The sequence below is a fragment of the Bombyx mandarina genome, chromosome 21 (assembly GCF_030267445.1).
Source record: "Bombyx mandarina strain Sakado chromosome 21, ASM3026744v2".
Lineage (NCBI taxonomy): Eukaryota > Metazoa > Arthropoda > Insecta > Lepidoptera > Bombycidae > Bombyx > Bombyx mandarina.
The window spans coordinates 8,956,873-8,984,434 of NC_143227.1; the positions used below are offsets into that span (position 1 = coordinate 8,956,873).

At 36.8% G+C, this 27,562-nt stretch overlaps 3 protein-coding genes across 15 annotated transcripts in view; 1 reads left to right on the forward strand and 2 right to left on the reverse strand.

Moving 5' to 3' along the window:
* The window catches only part of Csk (C-terminal Src kinase), a 44,013-nt gene extending 26,882 nt beyond the window's left edge, over window positions 1–17,131 (forward strand). For 4 of the 12 annotated variants that reach the window (XM_089736547.1, XM_089736554.1, XM_089736548.1 and 1 more), the window contains 8 exons: window positions 3,170–3,308; window positions 3,888–4,053; window positions 4,847–5,011; window positions 6,524–6,623; window positions 7,155–7,271; window positions 8,082–8,168; window positions 8,972–9,151; window positions 15,238–17,131. In XM_089736547.1, coding sequence (XP_089592673.1) covers window positions 3,170–3,308; window positions 3,888–4,053; window positions 4,847–5,011; window positions 6,524–6,623; window positions 7,155–7,271; window positions 8,082–8,168; window positions 8,972–9,151; window positions 15,238–15,240 — 957 coding nt within the window. In that variant the 3' untranslated portion in view covers window positions 15,241–17,131. The remainder of the gene's footprint in view (window positions 1–3,169; window positions 3,309–3,887; window positions 4,054–4,846; window positions 5,012–6,523; window positions 6,624–7,154; window positions 7,272–8,081; window positions 8,169–8,971; window positions 9,152–15,237) is intronic. The other 8 variants (XM_089736544.1, XM_089736552.1, XM_089736543.1 and 5 more) reach the window with 3 other exon arrangements.
* On the reverse strand, window positions 17,109–18,854 carry LOC114250434 (uncharacterized). Of its 2 annotated transcripts, XM_089736556.1 has the most exons (4): window positions 18,762–18,854; window positions 18,325–18,401; window positions 17,801–17,900; window positions 17,109–17,704 (listed from the first exon to the last, which is right to left on the reverse strand). In XM_089736556.1, exons 2-4 carry the CDS (start codon window positions 18,345–18,347, stop codon window positions 17,153–17,155), a joined length of 675 nt encoding a protein of 224 aa, XP_089592682.1. In that variant the 5' UTR covers window positions 18,348–18,401; window positions 18,762–18,854; the 3' UTR covers window positions 17,109–17,152. The 2 variants fall into 2 exon arrangements, with proteins under 2 accessions (XP_089592682.1, XP_089592681.1); XM_089736555.1 differs by lacking the exon at window positions 18,762–18,854 and having other exon boundaries at window positions 18,325–18,493.
* Window positions 18,855–20,923: 2,069 nt separating this feature from the next.
* Window positions 20,924–25,180, reverse strand: abo (de-etiolated protein 1 abo). The gene is made up of 5 exons (XM_028184333.2): window positions 24,712–25,180; window positions 24,458–24,583; window positions 23,886–24,103; window positions 21,450–22,352; window positions 20,924–21,373 (listed from the first exon to the last, which is right to left on the reverse strand). Exons 1-5 carry the CDS (start codon window positions 25,030–25,032, stop codon window positions 21,181–21,183), a joined length of 1,761 nt encoding a protein of 586 aa, XP_028040134.2. The 5' UTR covers window positions 25,033–25,180; the 3' UTR covers window positions 20,924–21,180.
* Window positions 25,181–27,562: the final 2,382 nt, after the last annotated feature.

Consider the following 27,562-nt stretch of genomic DNA (forward strand, 5'->3'; position numbering starts at 1 on the left):
GCATAGAATGCTAAACCACAATCGACTATTGTTTTTTTTTTTTTACATAACAAGACATGTAATGAAAAGTATGGTCTTTGAATGGCCTGAAAAGGGCATGGAAAATGAATTGAATTAATTTAAATAATTAGTTGATTTGTCTGCTTAGTTGCATGCTTATTGAATGGCCACAGGATCCATGTTCGAGTCTCGGAAAAACTATTCGGTGTCACCAATACCGTCTTTACCATAAGGGCACACGGGGCTCGTGCCCAGGGCCCCCATTCTCAGGGGGCCTCTAAGGACCGACAATTTCTCTCACACATTTATTCTTAAAACATTTTTGTCGGGCACATTACACTTTTTTCACAAATCAGTAATCTTATCAGAAGGCATATACTACGCCATTATATCGATGACTGCGCCTATTCCTACTGTACTAATTAATAATATTTCCGAACGCATCCTACCTAATTTACTAAGTACACCATCTAGCAATCGTAACCAAAAAACCAGCAGCCTTCTAATATCCTTAATGACATATTATATCATACTGTATTTGATTACCTATAATAAATAGTCATACTCAGTAAAAAATGTTATTATAATTCGCTTTTTTTACTTTCCAAAAGGGCCTCAAATTCTTGTGTACCCAAGGGCCCTAGCCTAATTTAGGACGTCCCTGGGTGTCACGCTCTACTTATTGTCATCTCGCATGCCTCTTGTTTGCACTCGTAACCAGAATAGGGTCTAGAATTTAGACATAACTGAATATTAAACCTAATAACGCGGCGCTATCTTACTTTTCAAGTAATTTTAATTAATCTCTTAAAGTGTCAATAATACAATATGCATATTAACTTCGGTTCTGAGTCAGATAACAACCTGCGTTCTCACATCGCAATTACAAGTACACGTTTGTACGACGCTACACAATGGTCTATTGCTTGACAATAAGACATTAATTCTATAAAATGCTATGTTTTCGTGTTCAATTGTAATTAAGTAATCACGTGGCGACAACACCTGAGGATGAATCACTGCGATTGCTTTCCATAAAAACATTTTTGTTTGCCACGCTACAATAACAGTTTATTTTTATTTTTTTGTTTTTAAATTTGTATTAATACCAAACGTTATTCATTGTTTTTTCGTATTAAAGAATCTAAAGTACAATTCATAATTTAATACCCTGTGAACATTTGAAATTGTCTTTGATTGTCGTCCATCCATATAATTATTTTGTAAAGACGGTTGTACTATTGTTTGATAGATAACTTGTTTCTCAAAGATGATAAACATTACCGCTACTCACGTATGCTACGTTAAATGGAATGCCGACGTTTAACATTGACAATATCAATGATAGAGCACGACCATGGTGCTAATGTCTCAGATAGAGTAGAAATGTAATTTTTTATTCGTTATAACCGTTGTACAATGTTTATGATGAAATTCCGGACATTAGTTCAAAATTATGTTTCCAATCCCGACTTGGTCTGGAAGACAACGTTATGTGCAATCAAACCACCTATTGTGACACTCGTCAGCACAATGTATTGTTATACTATGATCGTCCCATAAGCGATGGAATATAACATAAAGAGTAGATCCATCTGTTCTTAAATGAAGGTCACGAAAAGCGATCACCTTATACTTTTTATCACATATTATCTTCATTTTTCATACTTGACCTTCACGGCTACTATTAACTACTGTCCGCGCGCGAGCTCTGAGGATTTTTAAGGAATGTTGACGTAATGAGCTAGTGTTGTAATTAGTCGATATTGCGCTATCGATACTAACACATCTTAAGCCTCCGTGCGAGTGTAAATTATAAAATAGCTTTATGAGGGTATTATGCACTTGAAAAAAAAAAACAATTGATCACGTATGAATTTCATTTAATGAACTGATTTTTATTGAACAAAATGAACGTGAAATCTTATTAATTACTCTCGCAATTAGATTAATCAGTAGTTGAAGAATTTGATGTACTCTTGATGTCACTCTCCTCACATACTTCAATAATAAATGATTCGACAACATCCTCCATTAAGCCATCCTTTTGCCAGTAATATTTCTCTAATGCTAAGACATGTTTATTATGCTAGTGCTCGCCATTCCTTTTTCATCAAATTAAACAGCTATTTGTGTAAACAAAAAGACTTATAAGTGTAAGACTATTTATATTAGAAATCACACGTAATTAAACTGCTATCGCAAAATTAAAAACAACGAGTCGGTAAGCGTACTCTCACGTTAAGGTCAACACTAGTACTGGGAGAGTGCGGGGTATGAAGCGACGGTCGAGCGCGGTGCACGCCCGCCCGCTTCCTCAGCCCACGAATCCTCGGAGCTCGCGCGCGGAGTATAGATTTATAGTACTGCCATAAGTTTTCAAACTATCAAATCTTATTTATATTATAACCGTTATCCGGGCAGTAAAATACTAATTACATGTACAATTAAGACGTGAATACTATCCTTTGTATGTGTTGATTAAGTGTCGCCGCACACGAGCCAGCAGCCACAACCACAAAACGCAGTCACCGACCTATTTCCTGTTGTCTTCATACATTTTGCATGGACTCGCCAAACGCCACAAATCGCCATTGCTCGCCTCTAGCTGTCGGCTCGGCCACAAAACGCGCGACTCCCCACCCCTCTCTCCCTTCATTTCTTCGTCGTAGTCCATTATGATACTGCAAGCACGCGTTAAAAAAAGTCCGGTCATCGTCCCCGCCGAACCCGTCGCTTGCGACGAAGGGCTCGACGAGTAAATTAACCTATAGACACAGCCCACTGAGTTTCTCGCCGGTTGTTCTTAGTGGTTCGCGTTTTTCGTGTTCGCGAAAAAAAGTAGGACCACAAGTTTTTATTTATTTATTTTTTATTGCTTAGATGGGTGGACGAGCTCACAGCCCACCTGATGTTAAGTGGTTACTGGAGCCCATAGACATCTACAACGTAAATGCGCCACCCACCTTGAGATATAAGTTCTAAGGTCTCAAGTTTGGTTACAACGGCTGGCCCACCCTTAAAACCGAAACGTATTACTGCTTCACGGCAGAAAAAGTGGTTGTCGCGCACTTCAGCTTTTGTAGCCGCTTCTAGCTTCAAGTGGCGGCGATTGTGGATGCGGCTAGTGACCCGTGTGCGCGACCCTAAGTGTGTTTCCATCTCGTAGCAGCCGCCGCCGTATCCGCCCACGCCGAGCGTGCCGAACGCGCTGGCGGCGGGACACTTCCCGCACGCGTACGTCGCGCCGGCCGCCTCCACCGACCAGACGGACGGCACCTTGCAGTCGCAAAGCTTCGTTGACGCGCGTGAGTTGACATGACGAACTGGTCCCAACAACAAGGAGGAGACCAACGAACAGCAATTCATTTTTATATATATAGATAGATAGATTATGCGAAACGTGAAGAATTACGTTCTAAGAAGTGTCAAAAGGGACTTCGTAATTGGAATAGAGTATAAGTGCAATTACATTGTGATCGGTTATTTCGCTCGCACATATGCTGTTGTGCGCTAAAGAGAGAGATAGTGAAACTAGCTGGACCGGCGTACCGGTTGTTGACCGATATTTTAATTAAAAGCTCCTTATTGGTTTTCCACGTTATTGTAAATATTTTTGTTTATTATTTCCACCTTAAAAATCTGCTGGATTGTTTTTTGTTGGAGAATAATTAATGTAAAGGTTTAAATTTTCTTACAAGTCTACAAAATGGATTACAATAATCATTATAACCGTATTAATTAGAAAGACAGTTTTCCTAATAATAATAAAATAATAAAATAAATATATATAAATTATGTAATTATTCATAAAAAATCAACAATTTTACAACAATGATCCTGATTTTCTTATGCCTTTCTGTAAATAACTAACACTTTCATTACAGGTTGGAAAATAGACGAGCGAGACCTTGAAATCCGAGAAAATATCGGCAAAGGAGAATTCGGCGACGTGATGCTAGGGATCCTGAACGGCACGCAGAAAGTGGCCGTCAAAATTCTCAAAGATCGGGAAGCCGCTAGTAAATTCCGCGCTGAAGCTAGTGTGATGGCGTAAGTAATATCGTCTTTATTTATTTACTTGAGACACCGTAAATATTCTGAGATGTTAGGATCAAGAGTTAAGATCTTCTCCGATAGTTTGGAAACTGGGATTTCGAGTTAAAGATACTCGTGCCACACTCAAATTGGCAACCAGAAATTTTAATATTAAAGATAGGCGCGCGAGTTCATGTCCATCGGGTCCAGAGGCAACGTGCGAGGGATAGCTCGCCCCGCCTTTACCCACCTCCCCGCATTTGTCTGTCGTCTAGTGTTGTCCTTGGCGGTTGTGACGCGCGCTTATCGATATCGAAAATTTACGCTAACGCTATTGTGTTATTTCATTGCGATTCAACCATGACTACTCCGCTTCCAACAAGTTTAGGTAGAAAAAAACCTAGTGAAAAAATATACTGATTCCGACTCTGATCTGTCGGTTGCCTTTTCATCTGATAAGTGATTGAATTAGAAAAAATATATATTTTTCTCTATTAGAAATAATTAAGTAATTACTTATCACATTTATTTTATTTGATAATTGCAAAATCACCATAAGTTACATTAAACCGAATTGACAGCTGTTGACTAAATCGGTAGTTATTATCGACATTACCATAATTAACTAGGTCACAGCACTACCACATTCCTTAGGATGGACATGAATTCGCGCGCCTACTGTAGATACCCCGGTGAACGAATAATTGAGGAAATGGAGCGATATCTTCTGAGAAGCTGAAAAGAATGAAAGAAAGAATATTACGTAATAGATAGTGAGAATTAAATGTGTTTTGTATTTGTAACGCAGATCGTTGAAGCACGAGAACCTGGTCCGTCTGCTGGGGCTGGTGTTCACGAGCAGCGGCGGCACGTGCCTGGTGACGGAGCACTGCGCGCAGGGCTCGCTGCTAGACTACCTGCGCAGCCGCGGCCGCCACTACGTCACGCAGCTCAACCAGATCAACTTCGCGTTGTGAGTACCGAACCACAATTCTGATATCTGCTCTATAAAGAAACGAATCGGCTTATTGACGGGGAACGCGAGGAGTGAAGTTGTGTGATTTGTTTTATTTTGTCTATTTAGTGTTTCTTCAGGTTTAAATGTGTAATAACGGTGGTTTATTAACTGTTTAATATCTGTGGTGAAAGTGCACAAATGTGGGAAAATGAAACAAAAACGCTGGACGTAACTTCTCGGGATCCTCCAAAAAGTCCAAAGCTAATTAATGTCTCAAATTAATCATCTCCATTTCATGTCATTTCACTCCGTAATATCATTTTTCATATAAATAAGAATATAAATTAAAATAAGACATGACTTAAAGGTCTTAGTTACCAGGTCATAAAATCCCTTAAAAAAAAAACGAATCGAAAATGACGTCTATGTACCTGCACCGACAGATGGTAGGGTCAACAAATAAAGAGAAAGATAGAAAGAAAAAGTTGTTTAATTACTTACTTTACTTTACTTTGTGCCCTGGCAGAGGGGGAGGTGTCTCATCTGGCATGCAACTTGCGTAGACACTTTTACTGCCATTAATCTTAGTCGCACAACTCGAAAGTGAAAAAACTCGAACTCAACAACAAAGTCAGAACTAATAATTTTTTTGCATGCAGTACGCGCCGTGTGCGACTAAAGACAGCAATAGTTTAGAGTGAGATCGCATGATCGCCGCCGCCATTTTTGATTCGTTTCTTTATTGGCGCGGCTTATACCATCAATACTCGAGATAGCAACTAGAAGTATACGATGTCGGATATTTCTATGTATTAAGTAGTCGCGGCCTAAAGCATAAGACGTCCGGTGCATTCGTATCTAGCGATGCACCAGTATTCGAATCCCGCAGGCGGGTACCAATTTTTCTAATGAAATACGTACTTAACAAATGTTCACGATTTACTTCCACGATGAGGGAATAACATCGTGTAATAAAAGTCAAACCCGTAAAATTATAATTTGGGTAATTACTGGTGGTAGGACATCTTGTGAATCCGCACGGGTAGGTACCACCACCCTGCCTATTTCTGCCGTGAAGCAGTAATGCGTTTCGGTTTGAAGGGTGGGGCTGCCGTTGTAACTATACTAAGACCTTAGAACTCATATCTCAAGGTGGGTGGCGCATTTACGTTGTAGATGTCTATGGGCTCTGGTGACCCTTAACACCAGGTGGGCCGTGAGCTCGTCAATCACCACCACAACCATCTATGAAAAAAAAGAGTGAGGATATTGAATATGTAAGATGGGATTCTTTTTTCTTACAATTTTAAAATACATCCAATCGGAAATTAAGTTATAGTTAATAGTGACATACAGTGACTACTAACACCTGGTGGGTCACAGATTCCTTTTCCCAACTGTGCAATAAAAACGGTTTACTGAGATACCAGATTACCAGTAATCGTATAAGCGATTTTTCGAACACAAATCGTGAAGAAACTGTTTACATAAACTAGATTCTAAATATGGTATTGAATTTGGTTGCAGTGACGCGTGCTGTGGGATGGAATATTTAGAAAGGCAACGAGTCGTACACCGCGACCTGGCGGCGAGAAACGTGCTCATCTCGGCGGAAGGCACCGCCAAGGTATGTTTTCAAGCAATATTTACACCTTATCTGTTCTAATATAAAATACTTGCTGATGTGTGTATATACATTTAATCTATTTTTAAATCTTTATAAAGTAAAGAGAGTTTTTTTTTATTGCATAGATGGGTGGACGAGCTCACAGCCCACCTGGTGTTAGGTGGTTACTGGAGCCCATAGACATCTACAACGTAAATGCGCCACCCACCTTGAGATGTAAGTTCTAAGGTCTCAAGTATAGTTACAACGGCTGCCCCACCCTTCAAACCGAAACGCATTACTGCTTCACGGCAGAAATAGGCGGGGTGGTGGTACCTACCCGCGCGGACTCACAAGAGGTCCTACCACCAATAATTACGCAAATTATATAATACATAGTACATATATATTATATATAAGTGGTTTGTAGTCTCGACCTGAAGACAACATTTTTAGACACGTCCTTAAATAAATATTATTCTGAAAAATATCACAGCTAAAATGTATTCTTCTGTATTTTTTCAATACATGTAGTGTTTGATTGTATAACAGGTGGCGGACTTCGGTCTGGCACGAGCTGGCGCGGCGTTGGAGGATCCGGCGGAGGCGGCTCGGCTGCAGGCCAAGCTACCCATTAAATGGACTGCACCGGAGGCACTTAAATATAACGTCAGTATATAATTGCAAATTTTATTAACTAATGGAACCCAGTCACATGTGTCTATCGCTTGACTATTGTATGAATAAATAATAGTTTAAAAAAACTAAAAAAATACGCTTTTAAAGAAAATCCAACTGAAACATAGAAAATAAATTTGAATTACAAATAGTGTAAGAAAAAATGATTTTATTGTAAAAAAAGCGTGGAGTGCATGGTATCAGTAGTTATAAATATTTTATAAACAGATATGACTAAAAGGGTTATTTTGATAATATCCTGAAAAGCACCCCACGCTTTTTTCTCACCCCTTCAGTAATATTAGTAACCCACCTCCTCTCCCGAATGGCCGTCTCTGCCCACGATCATGAACACAAACGGCAGACGCTGCTGTTTATTGAAACTACCCACGCATTACTCGTCCTGTCTAACATCTATGCGTCTCAGCTCCGCTCAGTATTAACCATGCCACTACACGAGCAAACAATAAATCCACAAATTAGTGATTCTTCTTTTTTTATTGTTAAGTTGTGTGGACAAGCTTACGGCTCACCTAGTGTTAAGTAATAACCGGAGCCCATCGACATCAACGTATATTCCGCCACCCGTGCGGGCCCACAAGACGTCCTACTGCTATTAATTACGCATATATGACTTTTATTATTAAGTCCTTCGTGAACATTTGTTAAGAATGTATTTCATTAGACTCAAATTGGTTCCTGTCTGCGAGATTAGAACGCCGGCACAGTTGTATGTTATTAACTTTAGGCCACGACCACTTCCAAAACACCAAATTTAATAAAAATATAATTTTGTTGCAGAAGTTCTCAAACAAGTCGGATATGTGGAGTTTTGGAATTTTATTATGGGAAATTTACTCGTTTGGAAGAGTACCTTATCCTAGAATTGTAAGTTATTACTGTATTTTAAGGTAATGGTGTACAATTACCCTACGTGTTTATTAAATGATGTCTTTCTTCAAGCGAACTTTATAAATACGGGGCGGTAGGCAGCGGCTTGAGTGTTCCCCACCAGCTTGACTCATCCTTTCAAAATAATAAAAACATATTTATACAGATCACTCTCAATTCAGCTGATCAATAAGCTGACGCACGTCTCTATTATTTATTTTATGTTCTATTGCTCACGATGAGCGTTTTGTCTGATTAACGTCAGTCTAAATATAGATACTTTTCTTATTATCGACGGATGACTGTGCCGACTACCTACTACCTAATACGGCACCTGAGTGGCTTAACTGGTGTAAATTAGTTAAAGAACCCACATACATTAAAATGTGAAAGTCGCCACCCATGTTAAAGCATGATATCGAAATCTCAATTGTCTCAAAAGTGGTGGAATTTGTAGAAATCAATTAAAGTCGACAGTGAAATAAAAAGAATTCAGTTTAAATACAATTTTATTTTTATTTTATTACATATTACTGCCTATTTCTGCCGTGAAGCAGTAATGCGTTTCGGTTTGAAGGGTGGGGCAGCCGTTGTAACTATACTTGACACCTTAGAATTTATGTCTCAAGGTGGGTGGCGCATTTACGTTGTAGATGTCTATGGGCTCCAGTAACCACTTAACACCAGTGGGCTGTGAGATCGTCCACCCATATAAGCAATAAAAAATAAATAAATAAACATTGTTGTAATTTTTTTTAAGAGATGTAAAAATCAGATTGAATACTTTGTGTGTTGTGCAGCCGCTGGCGGAGGTGGTGCGGCACGTGGAGCGCGGCTACCGCATGGAGGCGCCGGAGGGGTGTCCGCCCGGCCCCTACGAGCTCATGCGCGCCGCCTGGCACGCCGACCCCGCCTCGCGACCCACCTTCCTGCACATGCGCCGCAACCTCGCCGACATACGCGACCACACGCCCGCGCAGGTACGCCCTAGCCTCCCCTCATCTATTCGCTGGACGTCTAGGTGAGCTTACGGGCTCAACCTGAGAGCTTACTAACAGTAGCCCTAGCAATAGTGCTTCGCAGAATCTAGATCTACCATCGGACTGGAATCACAACCCACTGAGAAAATCCGGCGAGAAACTCAGTGGGCTGTGTCTATGGGTTAGTTCGCTTGTCAAACTCATTATAGTGTAATAAAAATCAAACCCGCAAAATTATAATTTGCGTAATCACTGGTAGTAGGACCTCTTTTGAGTCCGCACGGGTAGGTAGCACCACCCCGCCTATTTCTGCCGTGAAGCAGTAATGCATTTCGGCTTGAAGGGTGGGGCAGCCGTTGTAACTATACTGAGACCTTAGAACTTATATCTTAGGGCGGGTAGCGCAGTTACGTTGTAGATGTCAATGGGCTCCAGTAACCACTTAACACCGGGTGGGCTGTGAGCTCGTCCACCCAACTAAGCAATAAAAAAAATAGTAATTGACGAGGTCGACGAGAACGGTGACCGGTGCTTGAGAGGCCTAAAAACACCGTTTTTTTTATTGCCTTTGTAGGCAGACGAGCATACGGCCCACTTGATGGTAAGTGGTCACCGTCGCTCATGGACGTCAGCAATGCCGGGGGCAAAGCCAAGCCGCTGCCTACAAAACATTGTTATATATTATTACATTATATTGAATCCGGGGATCCGATAAGACATGTGTTTGGCGACAGCGGCTTTGCGTTGCCCCGTCGCGGTCGGATAAGGGGTACGCCCTACAAGTATAGGGCGTACCCCTTATCCGACTCCCCTAGAGCATTCGTGACATCATCGAGGTGCCAAGTTCACCGGCTCCTGCAAGCGACACTGCGCGGAGTAAAATAGTATTCTGTGTATATTTTACATTAATCATCACCGTCCTGCGTTACGTTTCGGACTAGTCCCAAATATATACATATTCGACCTTACAATTTTGCTGTTTCGATATTGTTTTGACATGACCAATATTGGAGTAAGGTTTCTCCTAATCAAAGGTCTAATTATTCAGGCGCTATATTTATGTCATAACATGATTTATCAGATAACATACACACATTTAAGATATTGATAACCTTCGATAGGACCCACCATCTTTTGATTAAGTTTACCTACTGGGGTTAGTGTATTATTTTTTTAGTAAGAATAATCAAAATGAAGGGATAGTAAATTTAGAATACGTTTCGGCCTGGCCACGGGGATCGGCGGTGCGAACAGCGAAGCGGTGGATGAGGCGACCATTCGCGCAGCACCGTTTGCAGGCCACGGGTACTCACGTTCGTCGCCGCGACTAGTAAGGAAGTCCGACAGCGAAATGTCTATATCGAAATTATCTCGATATTGCTTACAAATTAATAGTTTTTTGGTTCAGGATCTATTATTTGGAAAAGATTGTGAAGTACATGATTTGAATAAGAATCAGAGTATACCTATAGATGGACAATTCCACAAGAAGTACGAGAAATACTTTGGGTGGCTAGACTTCCAAATAGCTGGTCTAGCTAGTATTTCAGCTATATATTTTTTTTATTGCTTAGATGGGTGGATGAGCTCACAGTCCACCTTGTGTTAAGTGGTTACTGAAGCCCATAGACATCCACAACGTAAATGCGCCACCCACCCACCTTGAGATATAAGTTCTAAGGTCTCAAGTATAGTTACAATGGCTGCCCCACCCTTCAAACCGAAACGCATTACTACTTCACGACAGAAACAGGCAGGGTGGTGGTACCCACCCGTGCGGACTCACAAGAGGTCCTACCCCAGTAATTACGCAAATTATAATTTTGAGGGTTTCATTTTTATTACACGATGTTATTCCTTCACCGTGGAAATCAATCGTGAACATTAAAATTTGTTGAGTACGTATTTCATTACAAAAATTGGTACCCACCTGATATTCGACTACTGGTGCATCGCTCAACACCGGACGTCTTATCCGTTCGGCCACGACGAGTTTAAAAATATTAAAAAAAAAAATTAATAAAAAATATAAAATATAAAAATTTCGGCGTTCATTTTTCGCGGCGAAAACAACTAAACTCATTTAATCACTGCACTATTCGCCGCGACTACCGCTCGACTCCGTGGCTTGCGCCGTCCTTATTCATGCATTTGTTTTGCTCGCCCGCCGCATCGTAAGTCGCCCGCGCGATTCGCTCGGTACATTTCGCCGGTCGCCGCACAGTGGGTCGATTCTATGATTTTAGTGACTTAGGGACCAACTTTGTTTTTTTATAAATTTTTTTATGTAGATAGATAGAGCTCGTTAATCTCAATAATAATTGTTTTGGGCCAAAATTACAAAAACTTTATAGTTTGGTCAGAAAAATGTGTTTTGTGATTTTTTTGTATGGAGCGGGTCACATTAAATTAAATTCCTGCTAAGTACCGCAAGGTCCCGCTTTGAAACTTTATTTTCCTTATACCTTGTCTAGTCTACTATCATTTGATGCTATGAACATGTGCATAAAGTTGCAACTCTGCCAAATAAATGGATCGAAAAAAATTAATAAATACATAGAATAAAAACCTTTATATTTTTTTTCGTAAGTGCTTTTAAGTTAAATTTGATATGGATTAGTAAGTAAAAGCACGTAATGATACCCATAATTACATAATACCTAACAACAATACATTTAGTAGGTCTCTAATTATGCAATCTCTCTAAATATTATATATTTTGTTTCACCTTTCGATCTTTGGGTCAGAAGACGAAAGAAGATTGTGTAAAATATCCTCATTAGTCGACGTTCTACTTCTCATTCTTGAATAACATCTCTCTGTATATTTCCGAAAATCTTTATTGCGAGCTTCCGCTGCCTCTTCCGAGAGTTTACCTATACGAATGGCACCAAAGTTCTTCATTATTATATATCACTGCCATGTGCCAACAATTTATGGATACTGGAAGGCATATATAATACCAGGGATATACATTAACATACAATTCTGCAGTATATCTAAAAAAATCCGAAATATTGGAAACGCGCTCTCCAGATGCAACAGAGTGAAGAATCACGTGAAGCCTCTCTATTAAATCTTTACGTATTCCTGTTATACGGGCTGTTTCTTCTGCATCCCTGAAAAATCTTCGGGCAGTATTGCCATCATTGGTTGTTCCTACTCCTTGCTTGACAACATCTATAAGTCAAATTCAAATTCAAATTCAAAATCATTTATTTCAACTTGGATGTCATCAAAAACACACTTGTTGAATGTCAAAATGTAAAAGAAAATGTTAACTCTACCAGTAAAGTTAGTTAAGTAAACCGCATTCCTTTTTAAACGCTTGCTGTATAGCGCTCTTTCTGATTGATATTTTTTCTTTGTCATCCCCCCTTGCAACCCCATTTCTTGAAGTCCAAACGATAAGACGCAAACAAAAAAGTGTCATATAAAAAATAATCTCACAGGAAACTACATACGATGAAAAAATTGTGAAGTAATAAAATTATATTTACCGATATGAAGTAAGCACTCCATGCATCTTATCCAAGCATGTAAAGATGGCATTCCATACTGGAATATTTCTTCATTATTTTCTCTTTGATAAGCAAGTCACTCCAAAAAACTCTGACGATTTTGCTTTGCAAATATCACAGACAGCAGAAAATGTTTCTGAAAAATATGAGGTTATTTTGCCGTCCATCATCATCATGTGCAATTGATGCTTAACTTCAACTTGTTTGATTTTTGATGGCTGAAATCTTTCTATTTCTTCTGTTATGCTAGCTTTTATAATTGTCACTGTTGATGCGTTTCTTTTGTAAATTTAAACATTATTGGACGGCAATAAAAAGTTGATGAGGTCGTTTTCCCAAACAATTGTTCCATCAAATTTCTGAAGCCTTATAGGAACTAGACTGACCATGAAAATAGATGAATCATCAAACTCTGTTTCAGTTTTTTGTTTATAATTACTTTGACCTGGGGCTCTATCAAAGCCTATTTGCTTATAAGCAGTAGCTCTCTTGCAGAGTCCAAATCCGAAGTAATCACATCTAAAAGCCTATATAGTGCCAAGTTTAGTAATGCTTGCATTTTAATAGCAGCTCCTTCTTCAGTAATAATTACCTCGTCTTTCCCTGGATAACATTTGGTCTTTTCTTGCTTAATTTTATATTAAGAAGGGTATAAATCAGACCCATTTTCACTTGCTGCTTCTCTTAGGTTTATATACTGCCACTTAATTTAAGTGAAACTAATATTGCCTTATCGGGAGAATATGTACTACTTTTCACTTTACTTGTAATTAAATACTCATTAACTTTTTCTAGATCTTCGGGGTGATTTGACAAGTGGTTCATTATTTCTCCTACATCTTAATTTCTAGTGTTTCTCAAACTAGTAATTGTAGTAGCTTTCATTTCATCCGGGGATAACGAAAGCGATTGGTAAATTTGTTCAATGCGTCTTCGTTTTTGCCTGGATCCCAATTCTTCAAAAGGTTTTCGAGGTGCAAAAATAGATGTCGAGGCTTCTGTAGTACATTTGAGGGTGGTACATTTTCAACATCTTCAGTATTAGAAATCTCGAGCCTTTCATGTGCAGTGTTGATAGCTTCAGGTATCATTCCTTCGGGCCAGTTTATTGCACATTCTAACCAATCACATTTTTTTCTTATAAACTGTGCTAACATGCGACTACTTCGTTTCCATATTGCACTTATATTTGAACAAAATTGCGTACTGAATTTTTGGAGCTCAACATTTTTCTCTTCGGTCACGTTTATTTGATTTTGTAGGAATTGAAAGAGTTTTTTATTATCAGACAGCGACTGTAGTTGCTCTCTTAAAATCATAAATAATCCTAAATTGTTAACAAAATTATCAATTATAACGGAAACAGCAAGATCACAACGACAATCACGAGATGTTAGTAGTAGTACGAATAAGCGAACACTAGTTAGTATATAATAAACATGGTCACTTTATACTTCCAGAGACAAACAAATGTTTACTATATTTTCTACTACCCAGTAATGGCTACTTAACTAATTATCCTCATTAAATAATGTTAACTATCTTAATAATTAGAGAGATTGCTTAATTAGAGACCTACTAAATGTATTGTTGTTAGGTATTATGTAATTATGGGTATCATTACGTGCTTTTACTTACTAATCCATATCAAATTTAACTTAAAAGCACTTACGAAAAAAAATATAAAGGTTTTTATTCTATGTATTTATTAATTTTTTTCGATCCATTTATTTGGCAGAGTTGCAACTTTATGCACATGTTCATAGCATCAAATGATAGTAGACTAGACAAGGTATAAGGAAAATAAAGTTTCAAAGCGGGACCTCGCGGTACTTAGCAGGAATTTAATTTAATGTGACCCGCTCCATACAAAAAAATCACAAAACACATTTTTCTGACCAAACTATAAAGTTTTTGTAATTTTTGCCCAAAACAATTATTATTGAGATTAACGAGCTCTATCTATCTACATAAAAAAAATTATAAAAAAACAAAGTTGGTCCCTAAGTCACTAAAATCACAATATCGACCCACTGTGCGCCGGTGCGCGTGGCTTGTTAGGTACATTTCTATGCTCTTATTTTAGTCGCTAGACGCTTCGCCGTTCGCACCGCGCGAATATTCTTATCGGCGAATGTCCCGTGGCCAGGCTGTTTGCGTGAAAGACGATATGTGTAAGAGGGGAGTGAGCGAAGAAATAGAGAATATGATAGAGGAGGACCCCAGGTGACTGGGAGAAGGGCAGAAGAATGATGATGATGAGTAAATTTAAAATATACATATTATGTTGATTTGACAACAACTAATTTGGTTTCTTGTGAGGCCAAAACAGTGTTAAAACCTACGAACAATTCAAAACTCACAATCACAATATCGAAAAAGTCCGTATATTTTTAGTTTTTCAATAAAATTGATAGTACTCATTATTACTGTGGTTAGAATGCTCTTTTATTTTATTAGTTCATCATAAGGGGTCTTTATCCAATGCCAAGTTATTGTTACCTTTCGGGACACCCTGTATATGTTCTATTTATGTTGTTTCAAAAATATTTCGTTCTATTTCAGTGAAGGACGCTCAACGTGTGGGGAATGGAACTACTTAAAATATAAAGAAAAATTACCTGTAATTTCTAACACATTGATATTTTTTTCAAATCGTGTTCTACATGTGAAAAATTGTAAGTACTAAATTATTTTACTAAAGCGCCCTGTCTCCTAAGGGTCTTTAGTTAGGGTAATATAATAATAATAATGGGTGTGTTCTATGGTTTAAGGATGAATGTTAAAAATAAATGTTAGTTATCTTTAAAGGAGTTTTTAGTGGTGGTCCTGATTATTGTGCTTTTAAAATATATGATCTACACAGATTTCTAAACTATGCGACATAAAGCGCGCCCTATTGATTTAGTTGAAAACTAATTGTTGCAGATAAACATAACAAAATACATAACTATATTCATAGTCGTTACCCGCTAATCTTGTGAGTTCAAAAACGAGGCTATTCCACTAAGAGCTCTAAATCTGTGTATTTAAGGCCTAAAATAACCTATATTAATACTGTTTTTCCATGAAAATTCCACCCAATAGTGGCCATAAGGTCGTATCGCTTGTCGGTACTATGGTACTGTCTAGTCAATGTATTGTTTGTAATATTGTTTGTATCATAGTAGCATATAAATTTATAAGGTGACTGAATTACGCAGAAATGGTAAATATTGCACATTACAGCACGAACTTCGTTTATAAGGCTGAGGATGACTCTTGAGATGAATTAAAATATAATCAGTGTGTCCTAAAATCCTTTATTTTTTTAATTACCTAGGTTGTGAATAAACAGCTTAAAATTGTGCCCTTGAATCAAAGCATGGATTATTGTATACTCAAAATAACAATGTATTTTTCATACTTAACTCGATTTCAAAATATTTCCTATTTATTTTACATAAAACCTGCTATTTCAATATCTAGAATGATATTTAAATATTGTAATGAATAAAAAATATATTTTCAATTGAGTGTTTGTCAGACATAAATATAATAATAGAACACAAAATCCGTGCATTTTACTAAATATAAAGGATTATGTAATTTTAATTATAATAATATGAGAAATTTGTTTTTGCACGACGTGCTAAAAGATAAGTGCTAGAAGTAAGGTGCATTAGGATACATAAAGCTTAGTGATGGTTGTGTGGTAGTAAAATTCAGGAATATATTACAAATTACGATATTATGTAAAAGTGAATTAAATATCGTAGTTTTAAGGTGATTAAAGTTTACTATCTTAAATTTGATTGTTTAACCGATTTTGTATCAAAACATACAGTGCAAGAGATGATATAGTTTTAAACTAAAGCAACACTTGTGGTAAAGTAATGCAAATCCTGTACGACAGTCTTACTATAAATTTTATCTTGAATCTCACAAAGTTGTGTCAAAGTCCAAATGTAGTGTTAATTAAACTTGTTTTATTATTGTCTTTACTATTTATATGTACATAAATTTTTTTGATTAAATTTTATAATATTGAATTTAACTTTCTTTTACTAGGGCAACACGCATTTTTATGAAAATGAGACTTTGTTTAAAGACTACATTGTTATGGGGGGAAAGTCCGTTCATATTCTTATGCAATACTAGGTATAAGTGTTAAATTGTTTTTACGAAATATTTGTGATGTCGATTGTATTCATATGCTTCAAGATACCAATAGTATTCAGATATGTTATGTCAGTTGATATCTATTCCAATAAATTTTTTTTCTATATTTCTTATAGTAAATCACTTTGTAAAAAATACCTACAAACAGAATATTTTATCACGAAAATATTTTAAAAAAATCTTTAAAAAATCCAAAAGTATAGTTTTGTTAACTCGATGTACCTACTGTAAATACACAAATATTTGTAATAATAAAGAATAAACTGTACTATAACAAAATATAAAATATTCACTAAAATAACAGTTTTTTATTTGAGTTTTATTCGGTTTCACTATTGCAGTTGCAGCTTTGGGAACTGTCACTAGTCGTATCATATGATTTAGAGGGAGCCCGTCCCTTGTAGCGGCGTTTCGGACAAGTCTTTTCGTTTTTAGTTTTCTTAATAGAAGTACTTTTGTTTTTAGACTTAGTTGGCGTTTGACTTCCGACAGCGGCTTGTTCAGAATATATTGAAGCCGATCTTTCAGCTATATCAGACTTGTTACATTCACAAACAACGTTTCTTTTAATAACGGTCAATGAAGAGGGCTCATTGGTCTCATTCTTATGAGTTTTTAATACATTTTTCGAAACTGTCTCATCAATAGACATAGCACTTGCGTCATCATGACAATTACAATTTATTTTTGTTTTTCTGACTCCACAATTGCAAACAATCTCGTAATGACATACATTGTTGGTTAAACTTGGCAATTCCACTTGAACTGCTGCACTGCCTTTGCTTAGTCCGCTTGGAAACCAATTGTATTGACGTATCGACGGATAAAAGTAATGTAAATCAGTCGTTGACGTCCAACGATCATTGTGAAACTGCAAACAATGGAGTACACAGACGAGATATCGGTATATTCTATAATTGAATCGATTCGAATATGCTTAATTGATATAATATTTTACATTTCTCACCTTTAAATCAAATGGTTGGACGGGTTGACTATCCGATATAATATTGTATCGATTAAAAATAACGCCTTCTGGCGAATTAGGATATGGTTGGATATGAAATCTAAACAAAAAAAGAGCTTAATAATGTACTAATAAATAATACATATACGTACAATTTATTGGCAGTAGGGCATTTTTTTAATGAGTGATTACTGGTGGCCCTGTGGCCTTTCTAGTTTCACCGGGACAGGTGAGTGAGCAAATGCTCAGCCAGGAGGGGTGGGATTTGCTAACAACTGCCCGAGCGCCTCCGAAGGAGACCTAACAACTCCAGAACAGCTGCTTCGCGAAATAATCTACAGCCGGATCAGAATCGCGACCCGCTGAAATCTGGTGAAAAACTCAGCAGGCTCATGCAAGGGTTAGGTTGCACGTCGAACTCTTTTCTCGAGTTCGACGAATATGGCTACCGGGGTCTCTAAGCCTGCTCCTAGTAGCTGAAGGCGTCTAAAGCAAAGGTTATGGCGTATTGTGAGCCCACTCACCTGTGCGTACCACCATGCACCATACGTGTATGGCCAAACAGCTACGTGTTGTTCATTTGAAGGATGTGACAGAGAAACTGTGAAATGCAACCGAGACTGACTTCATGTCTCAAGACAGATAGTGGAAGTAAGTCAGTAAGTCAGAAGTAGTCGTGCTATCATCTACGGCCTCCAGTAATCATGTTTTTTTTTTACTTCTTCGTAATTAAATAAGAATACGGCCCTCCGAAACGGCGTTAAACGTTTTTTTTTCCATTAGATAATTGAACGAACTCACCACCCACCAATTAGTCATTTTTTATAATTATTATACTAATTGGATACTTAGTATGATGGTACCTACTCATCCGAGCTCATAATACGCCCGTCCATTGCTATAATCGTCTGCCTATCGAAAGCAATGACAAAAACGTAAATACCAAAATTAATTGACTTACGGATCACCAATACTGCGTACGAACCACAGGGGTTTATTTGCATTCCAATAAGGTAACCCATAAGGTGCGTTGGTTGGACAGTGTATACCGTGGGTGACTGGTGTGAAAAAATACTGAAGAACACCCCCTGAAGACACTATGGCAACGACATCGCCTTCCCCTATTATATTATCTAAAAAAACCAGCATGAATAAATTTGAAGATACAAAATAGTTTTTGGATCTTTCTTTTTTTAGTCTTATTCCGTGAGCCGGGGAATAAAGCCATTACATGTATAAATATTGTTTGGTCAGGCTTTTTTTTTTATTGCTTAGATTGGTGGACGAGCTCACAGCCCACCTGGTGTTAAGTGGTTACTGGAACCCATATACATTTACAACGTAAATGCGCCATCCACCTTGAGATATAAGTTCTAAGATCTCAGTATAGTTACAACGGCTGCCCTACCCTTCAAACCTAAACGCATTACTGCTTCACGGCAGAAATAGACAGGGCGGTGGTACCTACCCGTGCGGACTCACAAGAGGTCCTACCACCAGTAATTACGCAAATTATAATTTTGTGGGTTTGATTTCTATTACACGATGTTATTCCTTCACCGCGGAAGTCAATCGTGAACATTTGTTAAGTACGTATTTCATTACAAAAATTGGTACCCGCCTGCGGGATTCGAACACCGGTGCGTCGCTAGATACGAACGCACCGGACGTCTTATCCTTTAGGCCACGACGACTTCAAGCTGTACAACAATAGCATAGTCAATATTATTTGGTAATCTTAAATTGGTCAAGCTGGAAAATAAAGTTATATGTGTGAGTATAGGAATACATATACTACTAATGCTGAGTATAGGAAGGCCAGAATAGCATAGCCGAATTTTTCAATTTTTTTAATCTAAAAATACACAATTTTATCTTACGTGGCAAGTTTGAGCTAGGCGGTACGAAATGTGGCGCATTACACGGCATCAATGGTTGAAACTGCATTTTACTGTTACTTTGTATTGAAGCATTTGTATTTATTTTGTCATATTAGTTAATTAAACCATTTTTATTAACGGTTATGTTATGTATAGGTTATTATTGTACAAGTGTTGTCTAATTGATATAATATGACATTTTAAGTTTGTAAATTGCATGCAACAAAGAGAAAAGTATGTATTTATTTTAACACTTCTATGGATTAGTGATGTATGAATTTCAAGTGTTGAAACTTTTACAAATATTTTCAACAAATGTGAAACGGATTATATTGTTGGCAAAAAATTCCACGACGAACTTACAAGATCATTTTATTAAGCAACAACATAATACTGGTGGTAGGACCTCTTGTTAGTCCGCGCGGGTAGGTAACACTACCCTGCCTATTTCTGCCGTGAAGCAGTAATGCGTTTCGGTTTGAAGGGTAGGGCAGCCGTTGTAACTATACTTGAGAACTTATATCTCAAGTTGGAGTGCGCATTTACGTTGTAGATGTCTATGGGCTCCAGTAACCACTTAACACCAGGTGGGCTGTCAGCTCGTCCACGCATCAAAGCAATAAAAATAAAACAATCCAACAAAATAAATTTCCGTACATAAAGGCGGCTCTGATATATCTGTTACTTGTCTATTTCTGAAGAGAAATAGTAGTTTCGCCTGAACTATAGGCGAAACACTTGACTGGTTCTCTGTTTAGGCCCTAAAGCATCATACTCAACGCTAACCACGGTCCCAAAAATGGAATTAAGATGGACCTTATTATCTAACATTGACGACATTCACGCTGGTGTAATTCGTAATTATTTTAAACACCCGGAGAGTTAGTCTTTTTCCCATTTAAAGTAGTAAAAAATAGACTATCCATATTAATATTAAAAATATGAAAGTATGTGTATTTGTCCCTTTCATGTCAAAAAAAGCAATAGATATTTTTTTTTTTTAATAATAGTATTAGGAGTCAGGAGAATGAAATATGCTACTTTTTATCTCACAAAAACAACTTATTCCTACGGAAAACTATACTTACGGCATACATTTCTAGAATATTTTTATTATCAGATATGTATATATAATTCACATATTCCCTATGCAAAATGGACACTATCCCAATGAGAGCATTCTTACCAAAATAATATTTTGAGGTCCATTAAACCATAAACCACTTAGATAAAAAAAAAAGCATTATTAGTGATTTATTTATTACACATTTGAAATAATATGTAAAAATATAATACACTTGTGTAAAATAATAACTCCCACAAGTGTGTATAACTATATAATTAATAACATATTTAACTAATAATTACTTACTGTAAGATAACAGACACTAATAGCTAAACCATCGGCTCACTTTTTTGCTTATTAATTATTACATTGTAAGTTTTTTTATCACAGTAAAAATATTCATTGTAAATCGATCCAAAACTTTATAGTTACTTTCAACTAAACACTGCGTTCCTTATGTGAAAATTAACAATGTATTCTGAATTTGTTCTTTGTACGCTAATAGCAAAAGGATCTGTTGGATGGAATGTGAAAGCTACTAGTCTTCGAGCACTGGGAGGCACAGATTGTCCTAAAACCCCTGCATATATTTTAAATTTTAATAGCCCCGAATCCCTTGCATAGAATCTGAAAAATCAAACAAGTAATGAAAATTAGGTTCTCAATTTAAAAAAATTTATCAAAAATCCATAAAATAATTTACCTTATGGGATATTCTCCGTAGGCCTTAGGTCTCTCCATTACAGATACCCATTTATCGTCGTAGCTGAAGAGACCTAAATCTAAATACGGAGATCCACTGTACGACTGCGCGCTGATCGGTAATTGCGCTAAAATTCTTTTAGTTGCTTCAGTACGTCCTCCATATATCGCTCTAACTATAGTCTGTTTAAACCTTTGTTGTGTCAACCTGGCGTATAAATTATTTGATGGCGAGCAAGTGAACTGCGAATCTGCACACAGTCTCGCATTTCTAAAACAATCACAGTAGTTTTCGAAAAGTTGCAAAAGCGCTTCGGACGTGTTCTCGTATATTTCCAACACTTTACTCTGGCTTATGTTGTATATGACAAAGAATGATGACTGACTGTTGGGTTCAGCCACCCTAAGGGTCACAACCTCTTCGCTTGCGTATTTTATAAATAAATGATCTTCATCTAACAGTTGCATCTTCCACATTCTCAAACTTTTAAACATATCGAAGTACTTGTAAAACTTTCGTAACTCCAAAGGATCACCAGTCTCGTCGGTGATTTTTTTAGCTCTCTTAAACAAAAATACAAGTATCCTGTGTTTTAAACTATTAATTGTTTCTTCGTGAAATGGTTTCTCATTTATGGATTTGCCTATTATTGAACTGACTATAAACGGGTCATCGTCATAACAATACCGTCCAATTTTTCTAATTTCAATCAACATTCCTTCAACAATTTGATACAAATGTATTGTTTGATGTTGCACCGAGAGAACAGCAAGCACTTCTTTGTATAAATAAATACCTTGATTGTGTGATAGGTAAATTTTGTCGATTCTAAAATGTTTTGTATCACAAAGTTTCCCTTGATGTAGATCAACTAAATGAAGTGAATAATCTTCCAAAGGGGACCTAGAATGTAATTTTTTTAAATGTTTTACAGAATAAATATAAACAAACAATTGTAAACATAACAGTTCAAGAACTCATAATCCCAGACCTAGGTCATCATAGCAAAGCTAAACTGTTTAGCGTAAATGGTGAACATAACTATTTAACAACATGCATATTAAAAACATACATATTCATTTTGAAATATTGAAACAAAATAAGGATTGGACGCATTTTTTAAAAACACTATACGAACATTGGCTTGACGGTGGAGGCGCGGTTAACTCACTTTGTCGAAAGTGAGAACGAAAGCTCCATGTTGTTGGGCGAAGCTTTTAAATGAATTTGAAACTGTGCACATACATATAAACCAGGTACCTAAACAATTATATTTCAATGCATATTCCACATATTGAAGTTGCCGTCCTGAATTCGTGAAGCCGGAATAGCTTCTTAGGCTACCAGAGAAAAGTTGGGGAAAAAATAGCTCGTCGTTGCCTAACGTCGGGTGACGGGTGTATTCATATCGAGCGGTGCGACTGTACTGTAGCGGCAAACGTAGGGGCGTTCCAACTCCATAAATTAACTTTTACGCGATCGAGAAGTTAAAAAACTCGCACTAAGCACACCGGTGTTCGAATCCCAATAATTTTCAAATGAAATATGCATGCAATGCATGTTCACGAATGATTTCCGAATAAAAGTCAAATGCTCAAAAGTTTCAATTTGCGTATTTATTTGTGGTAAGGCGTCTTGTGAGCATGCATGCAATGCATGTTCACGAATGATTTCCGAATAAAAGTCAAATGCTCAAAAGTTTCAATTTACGTATTTATTTGTGGTAAGGCGTCTTGTGAGCATGCACCACGTAAGTACCACCACCCTGCCTATTTCTGCCGTGAAGCAGTAATATGTTTCGGTATAAGGGTGAGGCAGCCATTGTATTTTAAAACTGAATCAGAATTCAAGATGGGTCGCGACATTTAGGTTTTTGATGTCTATGGACTCTGGTTCCAGGTGAACTGTGAGCACGTCCACACATCGAAGCAATATAAAATTAAAAAACGATAAATAATTGGATGAAATCTTTCAGATTTGTGATTACAAAATTATTTTAATTGCCTTTGAAACCATACGCAAGACCTATTGGAAAGCAATTACATTCCCTCACGGCTTGCAATGCCATAGCCAAGACACTGCCTGCTAACAATTATTTAATGTATATAAATGTATGTATATTGTATTGATGTATGAATCATGATCCCAAATTTTTGGGTATATATTTTTCATCACCTGTATTCCACCGGTTTTGGCCTAGGGGAAGAAATCAACATTTATGATTTCAGCACAACTTATACATTGTTCTTTTTTTTTTTGCTTACAATAATGAATTAAGCTTACTTCAATTTGCCATGACAAATTTATTCAAACCTTTATGATATGTTGTACTTACTATATTTTTAATTAAAAAAAAAAGAATAGCTGTGCTATAATGCTGTGGGAGTATTAAAATTAAGTATCGGACTCTAAATAATATTACAGATTAAAAAATACCTTATTGTAGGTGTGACAGCTTCATTGTTACTGTGAATGTGATAAAAATGTGGTCTCAAGTCATCTGGAATATGTGCTGCAGATCCCACTATTACATATCTACCATCTTCAGTAAACAAGCTGCATTCTCTGTTGAGTTGTTGCTCCATCACAGGCATGTTACCAAGACGATCAGGTCTGACATCTCTTTGTTGACAAACATTCACTGTAAACTTAGGCTGTAAAGATAATTTTATTATTTTGATAGACATTTTCTTATCATTCCATCAAATCACATTATTGCAATCAATAAGGGTTGTCTCTTTCTTGCTTGTCCCCTTAGTACAGTTCAGTAAGAAAATTGTGGGTAACTATGTATCTATATCTGGCTGATAGAGGGATATATGTCAAAACTGACAGCCACTGTTAGAGATTAAGACTACAATATAAATAAATTATCTTGAGATGGATGTATTCTTCAATACAGTTGTATTGTTTTAAAGGAGAGATTGAGAAAGTAAGCCTATATAATTAATAATATATGAACACCTAAACAAATTAATAAAACATGACACAATATAAATATATCATACCTTAAAGAATCTATAAAATATATGTGTTCTAATTCTGTGATGAGCATCAGCATCTGCATTAAGCAAGTCAGTTGGATAACCAGCCACTAAGTCTCCTGCACTAGAAGCACCTCTGTATTCATAGATCTGAAATACAAATCTACTATTTGCAAAATTAAAGAAAAACACAACCAACAGCATTTACTCAAAGTTAAAGTTAATGTTTTTTATTACACACTTAAATCACAAAACGTCAACATCATACATTAACATACCTCCAGGGAAGTTTGATCAGCTGAGAATGCTATGAAATGTTTACCATCTGGACTAAACTTCCTCAAAAAGCACGGAGGTTTCTCAACGTTTACGATAGTTAAATTTGGAAAAACATTCTGATAAAATTCACGAACAACGTGAAAATGCGACCCAGGTTTCCGTGACCCGTGTATTTCTCTTTCCATTAATCTTATGACGATATTTTGAGGTTTTATTTTACGAGGTACAATTTTTTCTGTGCAAAAGAATTCCTTTTCGTCGATTGCTCCCGGTGGAGGGTCCTCATAATAAATAAATTTCGAACTACTCCCAGAAGCCATTGCAAAGGCACGATTGAATTTCTAAAAGTAGTTACTTTCTTAGGTTATTTATTATTTATGTACCTTTGTATCAATATGAATAAAATAAGTAACAATTTAAAAACAAAAAAAAATACCTACACTCTGCTTTTTATGGGATTTCATGACCTGGTAACTAAAACCTTTAGGCCAAGTCTTATTTTAGTTTTAATGAAAACTATTATAAATGAAAAATTTATTCTTAATATTATAAAGCTGAAGAGTTTGTTTGTTTGAACTTGAACTTGAAATTTGAACTATTGGTCCGATTTGAAAAATTATTTCAGTGTTAGAGAGCCCATTTATTGAGGAAGCTATATAACATCACCCTAAAATAAGAGCACCAATGAAGAATGTTTCATAATCGGGGTTTTTTCCCTTTTGAGAGCTTCCACTGCGTGCGCTGCGGAAACGGTTAAAGTTTCGCTAAAATAATAACCGCAACAGCATAATAAGTATTTAATTTTAAAGAAATTTACCCACAGTTGATTTTAATGAGTACCTTCTATGAGTATTTTAAGCTGACCCGGCAGACTTCGTAGTGCCTCAATCGATAAATAAAAGACCTAAAGTTTTGTATAAAATAAATTTAAAACAAACAAAAGGAACCCGTCCAACGGGGGACACATAAAGGGAACATCAAAATTGTTTGTTTTTATATAATTCCGAGCATTTTCATATTCATTCACCTTTTAAACCTTCTCTGGACTTCCACAAATAATTCAAGACCAAAATTAACAAAATCGATCCAGCCGTTCTCGAGTCCTCGAATGGAGGCCTCGGATGGGTACAAGGAGCGTGGGACGTCCTCCAACCAGGTGGACTGACGACTTAGTGCGCACGGCGGGAAGTCGTTGGATGCGGAAGCCGAAGGACCGCATTATGTGGAAGGCATTGGGGAAGGCCTATGTCCAGCAGTGGGCAGATAAAGGCTAATGATGATGATGATGATGTTCTCGAGTTTTAGCGAGACTAACGAACAGCAATTCATTTTTATATATATATATATAATACAGAATACAGATATACAGATGAGAAGATACCACAGTTTTAAAATAAAATCGCAGCAAAATAATGATCAAGCGCGTAATATTGATGTACAAGGAAGCGGTCGGCTGGTGCGCGGCAGCAAAGAATAAGAACAATAACAAGAAACAGCCAAATCACTTCAAGATAGGATTTGAAAATTATAGATTTTTGTGGATTTCTCCAGGATCCCATCATCATTTCTTGATGATTACAGGGCAATTCGGGAAGTCTACCCTTTCGAACAAAAAATGGAAAAGAGAATTATCAGAATCGTTTCAAGGATTCTCGAGAAATCAGTGAACATAGATAAAAAATGGTGGTCGAATTGATAGCCTTCTCTTTTGAAATCGGTTTTAAAAGCGTGATTTTGGTACGTTACGTTTTTGGTAGCTCCTTAAGATTATATTATTCAAAAATATTTTCACTTTATACGTAAATGAAGTCGCGGGTAAAATTTTACGTTATGCCAAAGTAACTAAACTATTCCACGCGGACGAAGTCACGGGCAAAAGCTATGAAATATATATATGAATATATTATGAAATTAAATGAAGTTGATTAATGTGAAACGTGGCATGAAACGCAACGAAACGAAATATGTCAGTAAAATGGTGGTCATTTACTGAGACTTTCTCAGTGGACCGACTTTTAGAGGATCCTGAGAAGTTACGTTCAAGGGCTTTGTTTCATTTTCCATTTTCACATTTATGCACATTCACAGATATTAAACAGTTAGTAAACCATCGTTATTATACATTTACACCTGAAGAAACACTAATTAAACAAAATAAAACAAATCATACAACTTCACTCCTCGCGTTCCCGCCAAAAATTTCACACTCTCCTTTTTTTTAAAGGGATTTTATGACCCGGTAACTAGCACCTTTAAGTCATGTCTTATTTTAATTTATATTCTTAATTTTATGAAAAATGATAATATGGAGTGAAATGAAATGAAGATGATTAATTTGAGACATTAATTAACTGGGATGACATTAAATGAAATGAGATGATATGGGATAAAATATAATTTCAGTAAAATGGTGGTCATGTACTGAGATTATTTCAGTGGACTTTTTGGAGGAACTCTAGAAGTTACGTCCAGCAGCTTTGTTTCATTTTCCCACATTTGTGCACTTTCACAGATATTAAACAGTTAATAAACCACCGTTATTACACATTTAAACCCAAAGAAACACTAAATAGACAAAATAAAACAATTTACACAACTTCACTCCTCGCGTTCCCACCAAAAAGTCCACACTCTCCTTTTTGAAGTCTTTAGGCGCGATATGAAAAATTGATGAGAGTGAAATTTTACGATGCGCGCGCACCGTGACACAAAATTAACAGAAATGAAGTTGCCCACTAAATCGCTCATTACAATACGACCGACGTAACTGTGCGAGTCTGAATATAGCAGCAGGTGAACTTTCGCGCATGTACATTCGTAAAAAAAAGTGTTATTAGCATTCATTTTTTT

Coding starts and splice junctions, on each gene's coding strand:
- LOC114250434 (XM_089736556.1), bottom strand. CDS start 18,347: ATGGTGCATGGTGGTACGCACAG. Junction 17,901..18,324: donor GTGCATGGTGGTACGCACAG/GTGAGTGGGCTC, acceptor TTTTTTGTTTAG/ATTTCATATCCAACCATATC. Junction 17,705..17,800: donor TCCAACCATTTGATTTAAAG/GTGAGAAATGTA, acceptor CATTGTTTGCAG/TTTCACAATGATCGTTGGAC.
- abo (XM_028184333.2), bottom strand. CDS start 25,032: ATGGCTTCTGGGAGTAGTTCGAAATTTATTTATTATGAGGACCCTCCA. Junction 22,353..23,885: donor GCTGTCACACCTACAATAAG/GTATTTTTTAAT, acceptor ATTACATTCTAG/GTCCCCTTTGGAAGATTATT. Junction 21,374..21,449: donor TACGGAGAATATCCCATAAG/GTAAATTATTTT, acceptor TTGATTTTTCAG/ATTCTATGCAAGGGATTCGG.